Genomic DNA, 16,504 nt, shown 5'->3' with positions numbered 1-16,504 from the left:
AACGGCGTTGCAGTCTGGCACATTAACCCACAGCGCCACACCAGGCCTCCTCTTCTAACATAAGTACTATTAAATACTATGTGAAATAAGCTTTATAATATAAACTTAAACAACGTTGTTATTAAGTGCCATCAAATCGATTCCAACTCAAAGCACTTGTATAGCATTTCAAAGGAGCGACTGGTGGGTTTGAACCACCGACCTTGTGATTAGCAGTCTAGTGTTTATCCTACAGCACTAGACCAGGAACTCACTTAAAAGAAAATATTTATTATATAAAATGGGAGATTCCATACGTACTTAAGTCTTTTATAAATATATGACAACAATGCAGTATAAAATCCAAGGTTTTATCAAAGTATTTGGCATGCGCTCACTCATGTTACTGGAATGTTGTTGTTATTAAGTGCTGTCAAGTTGGTTCCGATTCATAGTGACCCTGCATAGGGTTTCAGAGGAGCAGCTGGTGGCTTTGAACTGCTGACCTTGTGGTTCACAGTCCAGTGCTGATCCTACAGAAGTCCATGCTACTGGGATAGGCAATATTAATTTATTCTCATATTTAAGTAGATACGACTTATACATATGTTTAAATATTTGGATGAGGTACTGTTGTGACAATAAAATGCAATGTAATGTCATTATATATCAGTGTTAAGAGGCTTGGTAGCGTAGTTGATTACAAGCTGGGCAAACTGCAAAGTCAGCAGTTTGAAACTACCAGTTGCTCGGAAGGGAGAAAGATGAGGCTTTCTGCTCCCGTAAAGATTTACAGCCTCGGAAACCCTGTACAGGGTCGTTATGAGTCGGAACCGACTCCACGGCACGCAACCACCGCCACCACCACATGTCAGTCTACCACATTTCCTATATTTTCTCTATAGTCAGTATGTTATTAATGACAAAACAGCAGATAAATTCAATTTTTGTTAAGTGAATGAATGATATGACAGAACAATAGTATTAAAGGCAACTAAATGGTCTCTGGAGTTGGACTCTCTTCTAAATTCCCTCCAGATTCCAGAGCTGCTTTAGCTGGACAATCTTATGCAAATTACTTACCCCTTTAAGTGTTAATTTCTTAGTTTGTAGAATCCAAACATTACTACCTAAACGACAAGTCCTGTGGTGTTGTGGACTAATGCACTGGACCCCAAGGTCAATTTGAACTGCAAGGTCTACAGTTCACATTCGGACTTGGTGCCACTTAACAAGAACAGCCAACAACAGGTAAATCATATGATATACTATTATGAGTTACTATCATTTACTAAATAACTGTTGTATGCCAGGTACTCTGCTACATGCTTTACAAGTACTGTTCTAATCATCTAAACTTTATTGTATACCAATTTGTTGTTGTTGTGAAGTGCCATCGAGTTGGTTCCGACCCATAGCTACCCTGTACAGGGTTTCCAAAGGAGCACCTGATGAACTTGAACCACCAACCTTGCAGTTCACATGGCTTTGCGGTCTGGCGCATTAACCCACAGCGCCACACCAGGATTCCTGTATACCAATTTACAGATGAAAAAAAAAGAGTCGAAAGCATGACACCCTAATTTTCTTCAGCATCGAAATAAACTATTTAAAGAGTAAGCTTTTCTTAATGGTCATCTCCTTCTGACATGTAATCTTGTCAGTAAGACAAACTGATTGTGACTTTATTTTGTATTATATACATTATAATTTTACTCCTCAGGAGAAAGATGTGGGTGTTTGCTTCCAAAGAAATTACAGCCTTGGAAAACTTTTGGGGGCAGTTCTACTCTGTCCCCTAGGGTAAGGATGAGTCAGACTCAAAGCAATAGGCTTGGTTTGGTTTGGGCTTTACTGCCCATGATACTTGTATTCTCTTCCCAGAAAAGAACCAGTTAATAACATCAACCATTAACTGTTAGATCACTTTGTTAAATACTGCTTAAAGACTCATGTATTCTTTGCATGTTAATACTTCTGTACTCAGAACGAAGTTTAAAGTATATCCACATAGCACTTCCAAAGCCTTTCCTTTCATGGCATGGTTTATTTCTGAATTTAAAACGTAGAAGCAATACACTGTACATATTCTCCAAGAGACATTTATTCCAAATCATTGGAGGTCATTCCAGCACATTTGTATAATTTTAATTAAAAGGGTAGAAATGGAAAAATAGTAATTATTCTCCCTTTTTACTTCAGTGCTTAACTGAAAGAAGAAAATGGTCAAAAAGTCTGAAAATACAAAGTCTGGTGTCAAATATTTCCAGTATGCATTCCTGAGTCCTTCAGTTTTCACTAGTCATTGTGGTTGTGACGTGCCAGGGAGGCGGTTCAAACTCATAGCAACCCTGTATAGGGTTTCCGAGAATGAGCTGGTGGGTTTGAACTGCCAACTTTTAAGTTCAAACTGACCTTGTAGTTTGTTGCTTTATCCAACAGCACCACACCAAGACTCCTCTCTAGTCATACCAGTAGTTTTAGAAGAACTAAGAAACTGATCGACATTTTGTATTTAACATGCTGTTGTTAAGTGCTGTTGAGTAGAGTTTTAAATTTAAATTAAGAACTCAGAAGATGACTGATATTTTTCATTTAACATATTGTTGTTAAGTGCTATCGAGTTGGTTCTAACTCAGTGACCTTGTATAGGGTTTCTGAGGGGCGACTGATGGGTTTGAACAGCCGACCTTATGGTCAACAGTCCAGGGCATATCCTACAGTGTCACACTAGTACTTCATTTAACATGCTGTTGTTAAATGCCCTCAAGTCAGGTCCAACTCACAAAGACCCGGTATAGGGTTTCTGAGGAGTGGCTGGTGAGTTTGAACAGCTGACCTTGAGGTCCAGTGCTTATCCTACAGTGCCACACCAAAAGCTACATATATTATATACTGAGAGCCCTGGTGTGGAGCTGTAGGATAAGCACTGGACTATTAACTGCAAGGCTGGCAGTTCAAACCCAACAGCTGCTTTCGGAAACCCTATATAAGATCACCATGAATCAGAACCAACTTGACAGCACTTAACAACAACAACATACTAAATTGAAGTGAGCCCTGGTGGTGCAGCGAGTTAAGTGTCAGCCTGCTAATCACAGGTCAATGGTTCAAACCTACCAGTCACTCCCAAGTAGAAAGATGAGGCTGGCTGAGTTGGGACTATACTAGACAGTAGTGGGTTTGGTTTTTTTGTGTTTTGTTTTTTTTTTTTGAAAAATACTCTATTGAGTCTCACTGCACTTAGGTTTTTGTTTTTGTCTTTAAATATAACTTCAATAAATATTTTCTCCCACATCTTCTTTCCTTTTATTGAAAAAAAGTTTTAGAAAATGGCAGTTAATAAAGGACACAAATAAACAGTAATATACTAGTGGTAAACATACACAATACAGAACTTAAAAATGCCTCTGGTTTCTTCAAGTAGCTAAGAGCACACATGTAACAGGCATACGCTCACCTTAAACAAATTAAGGTTGTTGTGTTTTTTTTTAAGTTTTCCCAAGTCAAATATATATATATTGTTGTTTTTCTTAAGTGCCATGGAGTCAGTTCCTACTCCCACAAAATGCTGTATAAGAGAAAGTCATCATACACAAGAAGCTGTACCCTGAATTCCTAAGTGGAACAGCTGTCATACAAATTAACACAGTAAAATCAACAAGTTAATAATTTAAAAAACTCACTTCTACTTCTCCTCGGGTATACTACATGTATTTACTTATTTGTTGTATATTGTCTGTATCCCATTATTAAAGTATAAACTCCATGAAGGCAAGAACTTGTGTGTAGAGTCCATGAATATAGACTAAGGCTTGGCACATGATACATGCTCAATAAATATTTGTCAAATAAATGGATGGATACTTAGAAAGCAATAACTGATATAATGCAGGATTGTAAAGAAAGAAAAACATGCATAGAAGCAACAGCAGCTATCTCTGCCAAGGGAAATTAGAAAATTATACAAAAGACAGTTGAAACAGAAAAATAAAAGATTGTGCCAGGTATAGGAGAAGGGAAGAGAATTCTAAGTGGAGGGCAAAAGGAAATGAAAGGCATAATGATGTGAACCGGACTCTAATCTAATACCGTGACAATAGAACAGAAAGGGACTGAGTATAATAATATTTTCATTTAAAAAAAAAAGATGATTTGATGACTGAATCCAGAGGATAGGAGGGAGAAGTTCAAAGTTTTGAGCCTGTCTAGCAGGGTATATGTGATGTTATTAGCAGTGAGAGGGGGACTGAGGATAAGAAACAGAGTTTGTAACACAATACAATTAGTTTAGCTTGAGTTTAAGGTATCTGGGCAATACTCAGATCAGGATGCCCAGTATACAGCTAGAAAAGGGCTCTGTAGCTCAAAGGAGTCAATGAAACCACTTAAAGAAAACATACCAAGTGATTACAAAACCAAATCCTGTTGTCCAAATGTATTGCTTTCAAGTTCATTTTAACTCATGGTGACTCTGTGTTACAGAGTAGAACTATTTTATAGGGTTGCCGTGGTTCTAATCTTTATGGATAGAAGCTCTGATGGTGCAGTAGTTAAGTGCTGGGCTGCTAACTAAAAGGTTAGCAGTATGAACCCAGTAATCACCTCACAAGAGAAAGATGTAGCAATATGCTTCCACCAAGATGAGTCGTGAAAACCCTCTGGGGCTGCTACTTTGTCCTATAAGGTTGCTATGATTTGGAATTGATTCAAGGGCACACAGTAACAATCTTCATGGAAGCAGATCACCAGGCCTTTCTTTCATGGCACTACTAAATGAGTTTGAACTGGCAACTTTTGTCTTATTTGACAAGCATCCTCTGGAACATGGACAGGTGTAGGCCCATGAAATAAATAAAAGCTGGGTCTTCACCACAACAAAGTCTGAGAAGCAGTGTTCTTATTCACCACTGCCCTCATCAAATCCTTGACTTGTTACACTGGAGACTTCAAACACGTGTGTTGCCTCGCTTGCATCATACGGGCATTTGTTTATATGACCTCTGAGTGAAAGGAGTAATAGCTAATAAGAAGATAATAAATGAAACTGACAATGAGTAATCACAGAGGAGGAAATCAGTAGAGAGGGAAGTCAGGAAAAGACAAGGGGCACTGACACTGTTCTTGGTTCTTAAGTTACTGTCATTATTATGGTATGGCTATGATCACTGCTATTAATTTCATTTCTAAATGCTGACACCTAAACTGATTTTAATAGACTCTACGCACACACGCATGCATGCGCAGACAACATATACTTGCACACAAACATACAAAGTCAGAGTCCAAGTCTAGCTAGAAATGAAAGCTCAGTTAGAAGGTGGCAGAACCAGGGCTCAAATTCCTGTCAAGGCTCCAGAGCATCCACTCTTCACTGTCACTGCCTCTCTGTAGGTGTGGGGGAATGCACGCAGACTTATGCCCAAATGCGCATTTCAAGTTACTGATGCCAGACAAGAAAAAGCTTCATGAACTTTCATTTACCATAGGCACGTCTTCTGTGAAACAGTAGTTTAATTTACGATATTTTCTGGTTGTAAATGAAACTGAAAGAGTCTCTCTTTTCCCAATGTGTGAAACTTTCTCCCCAGAGAGTTAAAAAATAAGTAGAGCTGGTTTCTGATATTTGTAAATTTGTTAAGCTTTTCTACATACACTACCTTGTCATATGCTAATGAAGTTCATTTCATGCAAAAACAAAAGCTGATTCTTCACATACTGCATGGAACAAAGCTACATTATATGGGATGAAGGAGGAAGGCTGTAGAGCTTTCTGCAAAAATGCTTTTCCAGATGAGCAAATCAAAACAACTCAATCAGCAAATCAAGGAGGCTACGATAGACATCAGAGCTCCAACTTCTCATCTCTGCGCTAGAAAATTGTATTTATCCAGAATGGCCTAAAAGTTCAGAAAAAAACGGGCATTTTGAAACAATTCTTACTTTACCCATTTTCAGTTCTCTGCTTGTTTCCCTTGCCACACCAGCCGTTCGAAACTACCAGCAGTTCCGCAGGAGAAAGATGAGGCTCTCTGCTCCCGTAAAGATTTACAGCCTCGGAAACCCTGTGCAGGGTCACTATGAGTCGGAACCGACTCCACATACTTAACAACAACAGAAAGATTGCTGCTTTTAGAAACTGACTTTTAGAAATTATTTTTCTTTCTGTGGTGAGACTGCCATGGAGTGTGGATATTTTAGGCTCATCTGCATCCATGACTAGTGTCCTGCTGTGGCCAAAGAACTTAGCAATGGATTTGGTGAACTCACTTTCCTGCTGCTGCTTTGTTCTCCCTCCGATGAAGGTCAGCTTCAGAATGTATTTGTCATCAGATCTTTAGAGACTGGAGGCCAGCTGCCAAATATCATCAGGTTGCATCCCTGTAGGATCTTTCCTGTGAGTCACGAGAAAGATGCTCTTCTCCTTACATGAGGTATAAATAGTCAGGATCCCCATCATGTCAAAATAGGATATGACATACAAAGTCACAACAGGCTTTGACTCTTGAAAGGGGTGCATATATCAAAGCCAGCAGGGCAGAGACACAGGAGATGGTACAGATGGTGAGGCGACCATTGACTTAGACCAAAATTCTCCATGTACCTGTACTTTTCCAGAAGCACCTTTTTGGCAGAATCATCCAACAATTTTTCACAGCGGACCCATCCCATTGGTCAATTTTTACAAGCTTATCATCAATCTTCCACTTATCCAACAAGCTGCTCCGGTTAATGCTTGTCCCACAGCTAAGGCCACTGTGGCCAGTCCCACTATTGCATCTGCTGCCGCCATCTTGACTTCACTATGTCATTTAAAAAAATCATTTTACATCCCCACTACTTCAAATAAAAGACTAAAGATGTTACAAAGGCAGAGTTTCCTACATTTTAAAATCAGTACGGTATGCAATTTCCCTTTAAGTTACTTATTCTGATCAAAAAGTCCCATTTTAACCCTCATACTGAATTATATATTGAGTTTATTTTCATGTTTACCTTTACACCAGAGATGCTTTTCTGCATGAATGACTGCAAATCACTATTGAATTATTTTGTGTAACTAAAAGAGAAAAGCTAACCCAGTGGTTGTCATCCAGTCAATTCCCACAACTGGCTATTCAAAGTCACTGTAACGGTTTCAAAAAAGTAAACATCACTTTTAAAGTTTACTCTAATTTTAAAGTTTGGATTTCAGAGAAATGGCATTTTTACCATAAGGTCATCAGTTCAAATCTACTAGTCACTCTGTGGGAGAAAGATGAGGCTTTCTGCTCCCATAAAGACTTGCAGCCTAGAAAATCCTATTCTAGGTGGCTATGAGTCAGAATTGACTCTACGGCACACAACCAACAACCATGTGAGTTATGGTTCATAGGCCAACAAGATGATAGAGCTTACTGTAGGAAATAGACATGACACATTTTTATTTCCCACTTTATTCTTTTCATATACTCTTTCTTATTAAGGAAGCTTTCAAACCATTAATCAGGAACACAAACCATTAATGACTCTCCAAACCAAACTCTGACTCGGCAATCTTATATAGGGTTTCCAAGGCTGTAAATCTTCATGGGAGCAGAAAGCCTATCTTTCTTCTGCAGAGTGACTGGTGGTTTGAACTGATTTCTTTGCAATTAGCAGCCCAGCTCATAATCCACTAAGTTACCAGTGCTCCTTAGATTGACACTGAGGTTAGCAGTCCAGTGCTTATCCTACAGCACCACCAGACCTAAGTATTCAACTAGGAAGTAAATTTCTACTCCCTCCATAGAAGAGGAAGGTGGCCCATCTAGTTGGATTTGGTGAGTTCTCCCTCTGCCCATTCCTGATCTTGAAGCCTGCCAGGGTGGGGGTTACAGGTGTAAGTGGGAAGACAAGCTGAAAGGAATCTTGTTGGCAAACCACAGGAGGAGCACGGGTACTTTACTAAGTGTTTCAATGGTGCATCCGAATGGCAGGCACCCTCCTCTGAGTTCAAATTGACTTGAGAGAATTTAGAAGAGCAACTACAACTAAAATGATATGTTGTTGTTGTTAAGTGTCATCGAGTTGGTTCTAACTCATAGCAAATCGGTATAGGATTTCTGAGGTTTTGAATAGGAGCAGAAAGCCTTATCTTTCTTCTGCGGAGCAGCTGGTAGGCTCAAACTGCGGACCTTGTGGTTCGCAGTCCAGTGCTTTATCATATGGGGCCACTGTGATATATCTGATAGAAAAAACCCTTTGGCTATACCATACACATTATGTGTGGCGATATAGGATAAGCAAAGGTTGGTGGTTCAAACCCACCAGTTACTCCTTGGAAACCCTACACAGGATCACTCTAAGTCAGAATTGACTTGACGGTAGGTACTTACCAATGACAACATATCTGGCTAAGAAATAGAGAAGCCAGTGAAAGGATTTACGTCTAATAACCAATTCTTGGCATGATTTAAAACTATCCAAAACTGTTAAGTTTCCTAAAGAGGCATGGGAGTAAGAAATGCTCTGATTTTTCCAAGCACAATTCTTCAAACCCCACTTTCAAACTGCACAGGCACTCTATGTTCATACACCTTAAAAAATAATGAAGAAGGCCGACCAGCGTGTTTCTAATAATTAAGAATAAAATAAACGAGTTTCCATGTTAATGAGAACTTACACTTCTTTATACAACACCAGGGACTTTTGAGCCTTGTGGAAACAGATGTAAAAGGAACATCAGAAACCAAGAATAACAGAGGAAGAAATACTGTAAGAGATCCACAAAGCCAAGGTTAAGTGATTAATGCTCATTTATGATGGTCTGGTCCTAAGCAGGCGAAAGGAGAACTGAGACCAGAAGAGGACCAAAGAGCAGCCAGGCGTGGTCATATGGGTTAGTGACATAAACCACTTATAGGAAGCACAAGCAGAAACATTCAGGTGGGGGAGCATCTGACTGAGTGAGTGTGTGTGTGTCTGGGGTTTTGCAGATAGTTCTAAGAACTAAACATCCAAACCTTCTGGGTACAGGCCCCATTCAGAATAGAAAGTGGTTATGGGTCTAGTAGTTTGCAATCAGAGATGCTTCTTAATTTATTAAACTTACCAGAATTGCATGTCAGTTGGTCAGAATGACATGTGACATCCAGGTGTGAGGCTGCCTGAAGGAGTTAGAAAATCCCACAATCTCCTAGTGCTTAGCAGAGCCAATGAAATTTCGCTGAAGGCAGGCAAGGAGCTGAGGGGTGTAGTAACATCAACAACTATGATATTACTAAAATACTTTTACTTTAGGGGTGAGAGGCAGAAAAAAAGGAAAATACTGAAACATAATGGAAGTTTCCGTATCATTTCACAAGAAAAGGGGGAGTAAAAGGTTAGAAGACAGGGGGGAAAATATCTGTATGCATGCCCAGAAGAACAAACTGATCTGTGCTGGAAGAAATAAAGCCAGAATACTCCTTGCAAACCAAGATGGCCAGACTTTGTCTTGCATACTTCAGACATACTGTCAGGAAGGACCAGCCACTGGAGAAGAATATCAAGTTTGGTAAAGTGAAAGATTGGAGAAAAAGAGGAAGACCCCCAATGAGATGGACTGGCACAGTAGTAGCAGCAGCAATGGGTTCAAACGTAGCAGCAATTGTGAGGTTGGCTCAGGACTGGACAGTGTTTCATTCTGTTGTGTAACAGGGTCGCTATGAGTTGGTACCGACTCAATGACACCTAACAACAACAACATAGGGAGGCAAAGCAAAAGCATGGTATTATATACTAAATTAGTGGCTCTCAACCAGAGGCAATTTTTGGCAATATGGCGACATTTTTACTTGTCAACACACACGGAAGATGTTACTAGCATCTAGTTGGTACTACCGAGACCAGAAATGCTGCTACACTACAATACATAGAGAAAAAGCCCTTCACAACGAAATATTCAGACCCAAATGACACTAGTGTGGCTGTTGGGAAACCTGGTACTATGATGATACATTTCCCCAAATTTCAAAAGATTATACAATTACTTTTTGTTCAGCTTCATTGAAACTGCTTTACCAAAGCAAGTCGTTTCCACCATAAGTCATATGATACCATATATTCAAATAAAACAATCATTTTTAGACTCAACTCTGATGAGTTCAAAAAAGAATACCTACCAAATACAGCAAAATGCATTATTAATCAGTTTAATGCAATGATCTTTAGGAAACGTAATAGTTTTGGATCATGTGCCAAGAATGAAAAGAAATAGTGAGGGAAGCGGAAGGGAGGAAGGATAGGCGAATATTCTTGGCCTAAAGGGAACAGAACCTTATTTTTTCTAAAAGGAATGAAACATAGCAATGTTCTTATCTTTTCAATACTAAGTGTAAGGGAAGAAAATGAAGAAAAATCTGCAACCACAGAAACAAAAACTCTACATACAAAGACCAAACCAACATATTATAAACAAGTCACTGGATATATGACACCGGAATGTGAAAAAAAGATTATTTTAAACTGCTTTATTGGTAAAAATATTAACAAATCAAACCAAATGAATTTTAGATTATCGGTCATACGAAATGTATTGTATTACATGGATGACACACATCACATTGACTATTATACAACGACGATTACAATTACAAAATGAAATACTTCTATAACAAGATTCTGAATAAAAAATTGCGTTGGGTTACCTAGGTTGGATTAAGAAACGCTATTGACATAACCTTCAAAATATACCCAGGATCTAACTACCTTTTACTGCCTCCACTGTTGCCACTCTAGACTGAGCAAGACAGGATTGTCTCCCACTTCCTGGTTCAGACCCTTGAGTTCCTTCAATGTATTATTAATGAAGTATAGTCCTGTTGCCATGGAAAGTTAGATCACAGGCTTCCTTGGCTCAAAACACTCTGGTGAATCCTTGTTTTTGAGGAAAAGTCAAAGCCCATCCTCTCATTTCCTCTCTGATCCCATCTACTACTCTCTCCTTTGCTTGTTTTGCCTCAGCCACAAGGAAGGGCCTTCTTACTGTTCCTAAAATAGGCCAGGTACACTCTTGCTGTAGTGCCTTTGGGCTTCCTGTTCTGTTTACCCCGATACTCTTTCTCCACATAGTAACGTAGACCACTCCCTCTCCTCCTTCAGCTCCTTGTTCAGTTGACATCTTCTCACTATAGGCTGCTTCGACCACTCTACTTATGGTTGCAACCCTTTCTCAAGCACTCCCTATCCCTCTGGGCACAATTACTTGTTTTTTCTGCAGTCCTTTTCACATTCTAACCTACTATATGTTGTTTGTTAAATTCCATCAAGTTGGTTCCAAACCACAGTGACCCTGCACTGGTTTCCAAGGAGTGGCTGGTGGGTTTGAACCATTGACCTTGTATGGTTAGCATTCCAGTGCTCACCCTAGATCACCACACCAGGACTTCAAACTACTATATAGTTTACTTATTTATGTTACCGAGTCCTGGTGTGGTGCTATAAAATAAGCACTGGAATGCCAACCTCAGAGTTGGTGGTTCAAGCTCACCAACTGCTCCTCAGAAATCCTATATAGGGTCACTATGAGTCAGAATCAACTTAACGGCACTTAAAAACAACATACATGTATGTTGTTGTTGTTGTTGTTGTTGTTAGGTGCCATCAAGTCAGAACCAACTCATAGTGCCTTATGCACAGCAGAACCAAACACTGCCCGATCCTGGGCCAACCTCACTATTGTTGCCACGCTTGAGTCCATCGATGATTGAATCTACTTGTCAATTGAACGTTAACTTTTTTCAGTTGTTGTTGTTGTTGTTAAGTGCCGTCGAGTCGGTTCCGACCCATAGCGACCCTGTACAGGGTTTCCGAGGGTGTAAATCTTTACGGGAGTAGAAAGCCTCATCTTTCTCCCGCGGAGCAGCTGGTAGTTTCGAATCGCTGACCTTAAGGTTCGCAGCCCGATTCGTAACCACTACGCTACCAGAGCTCCTAGTTTCTTCTTATTAATTTGTAATTTGACAACAACAACTGTCTTCTCTTCCTCAGCATGTTTTTGGGTGCTTCCTCAAAATTATGTGGCATACACTTTAGAAATAAAAAAACTAACTGAATGTAATTATGAGCCTTTTGGTTTAAAAGTGTCCCCTCATTGCTATAATAACTATCCCATTACTGAAGATCAGACTCAAATGTAATCACTCCCATGAAGTCTTTCTGACTCTGCCCTTTAATAATACTTACCAACCTCTAAGGCGTCCTGGTGTGGTGTTGTAGGATAAACACTTGACCACAAGGTCAGTTTGAACTGCAAGGTCAGTGGTTCAAACTCACAAACCGCTCCTTGAAAACCCTACACAGGGTCGCTATGGATCGGAACTGACTTGACGGCACTTAACAACAACAAGAAGATCTGATACCATAGTAGGTTACAAGTTGGGCCGCTAATTGCAGGTCAGCAGTTCGAATCTACCAGACACTCCACGAGAGAAAGATTAGACTTTGTGTTCCCATAAAGATTTACAGCCTTGGAAACTATGCAAGGTCGCTATGAGTTGGAACCAACTCCACGGTACACAGCCACCACCATCATCACCATCTTGTACTATAACTGTTTGTCTGCCTGTCTGTAAAGTAGCCACCAAAAATGTGTCCCATCCTTGTGTACATATGCCACTGAAACGTCAAAGGTAGAATGCATTTTCCCTCCCACTGAACCCAGGCTAGGCGTGTGAAGTTTTGATGAACACAGTGCCAATTCCTAGCCTAGGTTTCAAGAGGCCTGGCAGCTTCTGGTTTTGGTCCTACGGAGTCCTGAGATACCATCCTGCTGGAGACAGAAGCCTTGAATGAAAGACTAGGGAGCAGGCCCGCTCAGCTCCCGGCTGTTCTAGTTACCTCAGGTGAAATGCCAGAAAAGTATAGGAAACCTTCATGGATACTCCAGCCTTAGCCGCCTCAGCCAATAGTATGAGAAGTGGAATTGAGCAGTCCCCATCATGCTCTGCCCAAACTGCAGAACTCTGAGCTAATAAATAATGGTGTTGTTTGAAGTCACTAAGCTTTGGCAGATGTTGATATGCAGCACTAAATAATATACCTTGCCTTATTTCCCCTGCTGAGACTATAATACCTCTCAGGGCTCCAAGCAGTATGTTTTGCATGAAGAAAGGCATTCAAATATTTGCTGAATAAATAAATCAGATCGTAAACTAGAAGGTGAAGTAAAATACAACTACTTTTAGACTTTATCGTGTTTTGGATTATCTACATCAAATACCAGGGCTAATCAAAAGCTGACTGCATTACTGAAAGTATTAGAGTATGTTGTCAATCACTGTTCATTATGGGATGTTGATTTAATTATTTTTTCAAGAACAGATTTCATTCAAGACAAAGCTGATCCTTGAGCAAGAGGTTTGCACAGAACGCTATTACATGAACTAGAAACTACTCTTATACATTTTTATGTATCCAAATACTCATTTTTTTTTACTGTATCTATTATATATAATATATAAAGGAGGTATATGTTACTCTGTATATATACATTTTCTTATATTAATTAAATGCAAAAGAATAATGCAGAATGCTACAAATTACACAGCATGAACAGTTCTTCCCCTTTTAGTTTTCCATACTTCGTATTCTCCTCGGATAACTGAAGAACAATTTGTTTTTATAAAAGTGTCATCTATTGTATTGTTCAGTGTTGAGTTTTGATCATAATCATGTCGTTTTCCTACTACCACATTTGAAAAAGAATGCATGAAACATTTTACAACTAATTTACACTAATGTGTACTTGGGACATTTCTCCATTGATTTTTCATTTGCCATTATGACAGTCTACTAGATTTGCTTTGGAATTGCTCATGCTTTCCCTCGCTTTTAACTACAGTACGTTCAGTTAAAATTTACCAAACATCACAGCAAATCTAACTAAACTCAACTTCATTTTCTTAACCATAAACAACATACACTGAGGAAGCGAGACCTTTAATAATAACAACATCTTGAGGAAAGGAACACTATGTCGGTGGACTGTATGAGGCAGGGAGAGGCTGGTGGCAAAATATCAGAGTGTGAAAGTGAAATCCAGGATCCTAGAGACCTCTGGGGCTTTCAAGGGGGTCTAGACATTGGATGGGGTTGAAGATCTGAGTAAGGTCCACCATTCTCCTTTACTGCATGTCTCTCTGCTCTGCTTGATACTGTTATGAGCTGGGGACTGAGCGAATTCTCATTAATTCGATGATGCTGGGATCAAAGAGGCAGAAAGACTAAGAGATAATAATAGCCATATTCCTAAGGGAACAAACCAGATTATATCTATAATTGTGATCGTACATGATGTTTCTAAAACTATCTGCAAGGAAAGGAAAATGCTGGCTATTCTATACTATCACATTATAAAAATGTAATTGCATGATGAACATTTACTTTATATAAACCAAACTAATTTTCCTCCCATTTAACTTAGTATAGGATATTGTTTGGTTCTTCCTATTTGTTGGATTTTTTTTCATTTCTCTCTCACACAAAAAGGCAAAAGAGAAATAAGAGAATCTTAGATTGTACATGTACACTTTAATCAAAGAAAACAGAAACTGTAAAAACTTCATAATAAGAATTAGTACAATGACTCCCTAAATATAAAGCAGTTTTTAAAACTTTTATGTGGAAGCAAAATTAAGTTTACAATGTTACCTACAAGAATATTAACGAAAACATTATTCTGATTAGTATCATTGTTGTATACTAGCTTCACACACATTAAAGCTAGTGATTAAAATGACTTACCTTCACATCCCTGTGAATTATGTTATTATCATGACAGTAGCGGAGAGCTTCCAGGATCTGTCTCATGTAATGACTGCAGAAAAAAGAAATCTAAAACTGTAAAAAAATGTATTTTTAAAGCTTAATATACAGTGTCCCTAGTTTGTAACACCCACCTGCACATTAGCTAGCTATGGATGCTTTTCATTTGAGTTGACAAGACTGATGGAAAGTTCCGCTGGCAAATGGACTCATAAATTTAAAATGCAAGGAAGAAATATGTTCTAGATTTATTATGATACCTCAGCCAAAGAAAGAGTATTAAGAAAAGTACAAGCTTCAAGCATGAGAACATGCAACAATTCTCCTACATTCTGCCAGTTCTACCACTTACAGTAAAAGCAAGAAGTCTGATTAAAAAAAAAAAAAAAATTTTTTTTTATCAGAATTGGGTTGAAAGCAGATTCTGCTCTCTTCCTTATTTCCATGTAGCTCTAAGAATAAACCAGAAGAAGGAAGAACTTCTTTAGGCCTATAGCTTCTTTTTGTAACATAACCAAGTTTCAGCCTCACCATCCTTAAACATAGCAGGATTACTTCTAGGCCTTTGTCCTAGGAACTCTGAGTACTGAGGGCTAGCTGGGGTCTGCTAAGGCTCCCTGTGATAGGTACAGCGGAAGAACAAAGGAGCCATTAAAAGAGCTAATAGGGTCAACTAGGAACAGGATGTGACAAGAGTAGTTTATTCATTATTCCTTTAGGACTTCCTTCTCCTACCTCTAAAATACTTTCTTATTTTCTCTATTTCTGCCTTTTACATTTTTCTTCCTCTGCATTTTACTCCCTCCATATTAGTGTTTCTATTTTTCCTATTTTTCCGTTTCCTTCCGAATTAGCCATGTCATAGGCATGCCGTAGACGCCACATCATTTGTTGTATAGCACTTACTGAATTTTGTTTTGTGTTTCCAGATTTTCTATTTCTCAGATGTTAACTTTTTCTTTTTTTAATTTGTCACTTACCAATGACCTTGTAGCTGTGACTTAGGACCACACACACAAAGAGTCCCATGCAATTCTCTCTTCAGTATGCTACTATCTCATCAAGCTCACATGAATGTCCCTCTAATTGGTATAGACATTATTCAACACATTACAATTGATTCAAAGGGTCCCAATTTTAAATCAAAGGTAGGGGGGAAAAAAAATCTCAACATTGTTCCTGTACATATCACTGTCTCCTTCCAAATGGGCTCCAAGCCAGAGATCTGGGCTCATGAACTCAATAGTTTTGATTTTCAATTTCTCTTACTTTGCACATTCACACGAGAAGGGATTACGACTATGCATCTTTGCCTGGTCTAGTGTTGCCTATAATTAAGTTTCTGTTTAAATTAAAGATCAATAAGTTGGTGGGCATGAACCTTTAGTGGTTCAAATCAGTCACTAGAGTATCTGTGTCCTTCCCCCACCACCTTGGACATGGCTAAATAATAACAAATGGGAACCTGCTTTGTAAGTTCTAAACCACGCTACCAAAGTTAAGTCATTATCATTGTTGTTAAATTTAGTCAGATTTAGGAACAGTCTATTTACCGATCTAGATGTGACCATGAAAAAGGTTGTTGCTATTGTCAGGTGCCATCGAGTCGGAACCGACTCATAGCTACCCCATGCACAGCAGAACGAAACAATGTCCGAACCTGGGCCAACCCCACCACTGCTGCCACACTTGATGCCATCAATGATGCCACCTGGCTGATCCATCTCGTTGGGGGTCTTCCTCTTTTTCTCTGACCCTC

At 39.1% G+C, this 16,504-nt stretch overlaps 1 protein-coding gene and 1 pseudogene across 4 annotated transcripts in view; both read right to left on the bottom strand.

The window, feature by feature from the left end:
- The window catches only part of CASK (calcium/calmodulin-dependent serine protein kinase (MAGUK family)), a 548,810-nt gene that overhangs the window by 236,212 nt on the left and 296,094 nt on the right, over nucleotides 1-16,504 (bottom strand). For all 4 annotated transcript variants that reach the window (XM_006864257.1, XM_006864260.1, XM_006864259.1 and 1 more), the window contains exon 5: nucleotides 14,725-14,797. In XM_006864257.1, coding sequence (XP_006864319.1) covers nucleotides 14,725-14,797 — 73 coding nt within the window. The remainder of the gene's footprint in view (nucleotides 1-14,724; nucleotides 14,798-16,504) is intronic.
- Nucleotides 5,866-6,928, bottom strand: LOC102829840 (annotated as a pseudogene).

Source organism: Chrysochloris asiatica, unplaced genomic scaffold, assembly GCF_000296735.1.
Source record: "Chrysochloris asiatica unplaced genomic scaffold, ChrAsi1.0 scaffold00062, whole genome shotgun sequence".
Classification (NCBI taxonomy): Eukaryota; Metazoa; Chordata; class Mammalia; order Afrosoricida; family Chrysochloridae; genus Chrysochloris; species Chrysochloris asiatica.
This window is presented reverse-complemented; position numbering and strand designations above follow the sequence as displayed.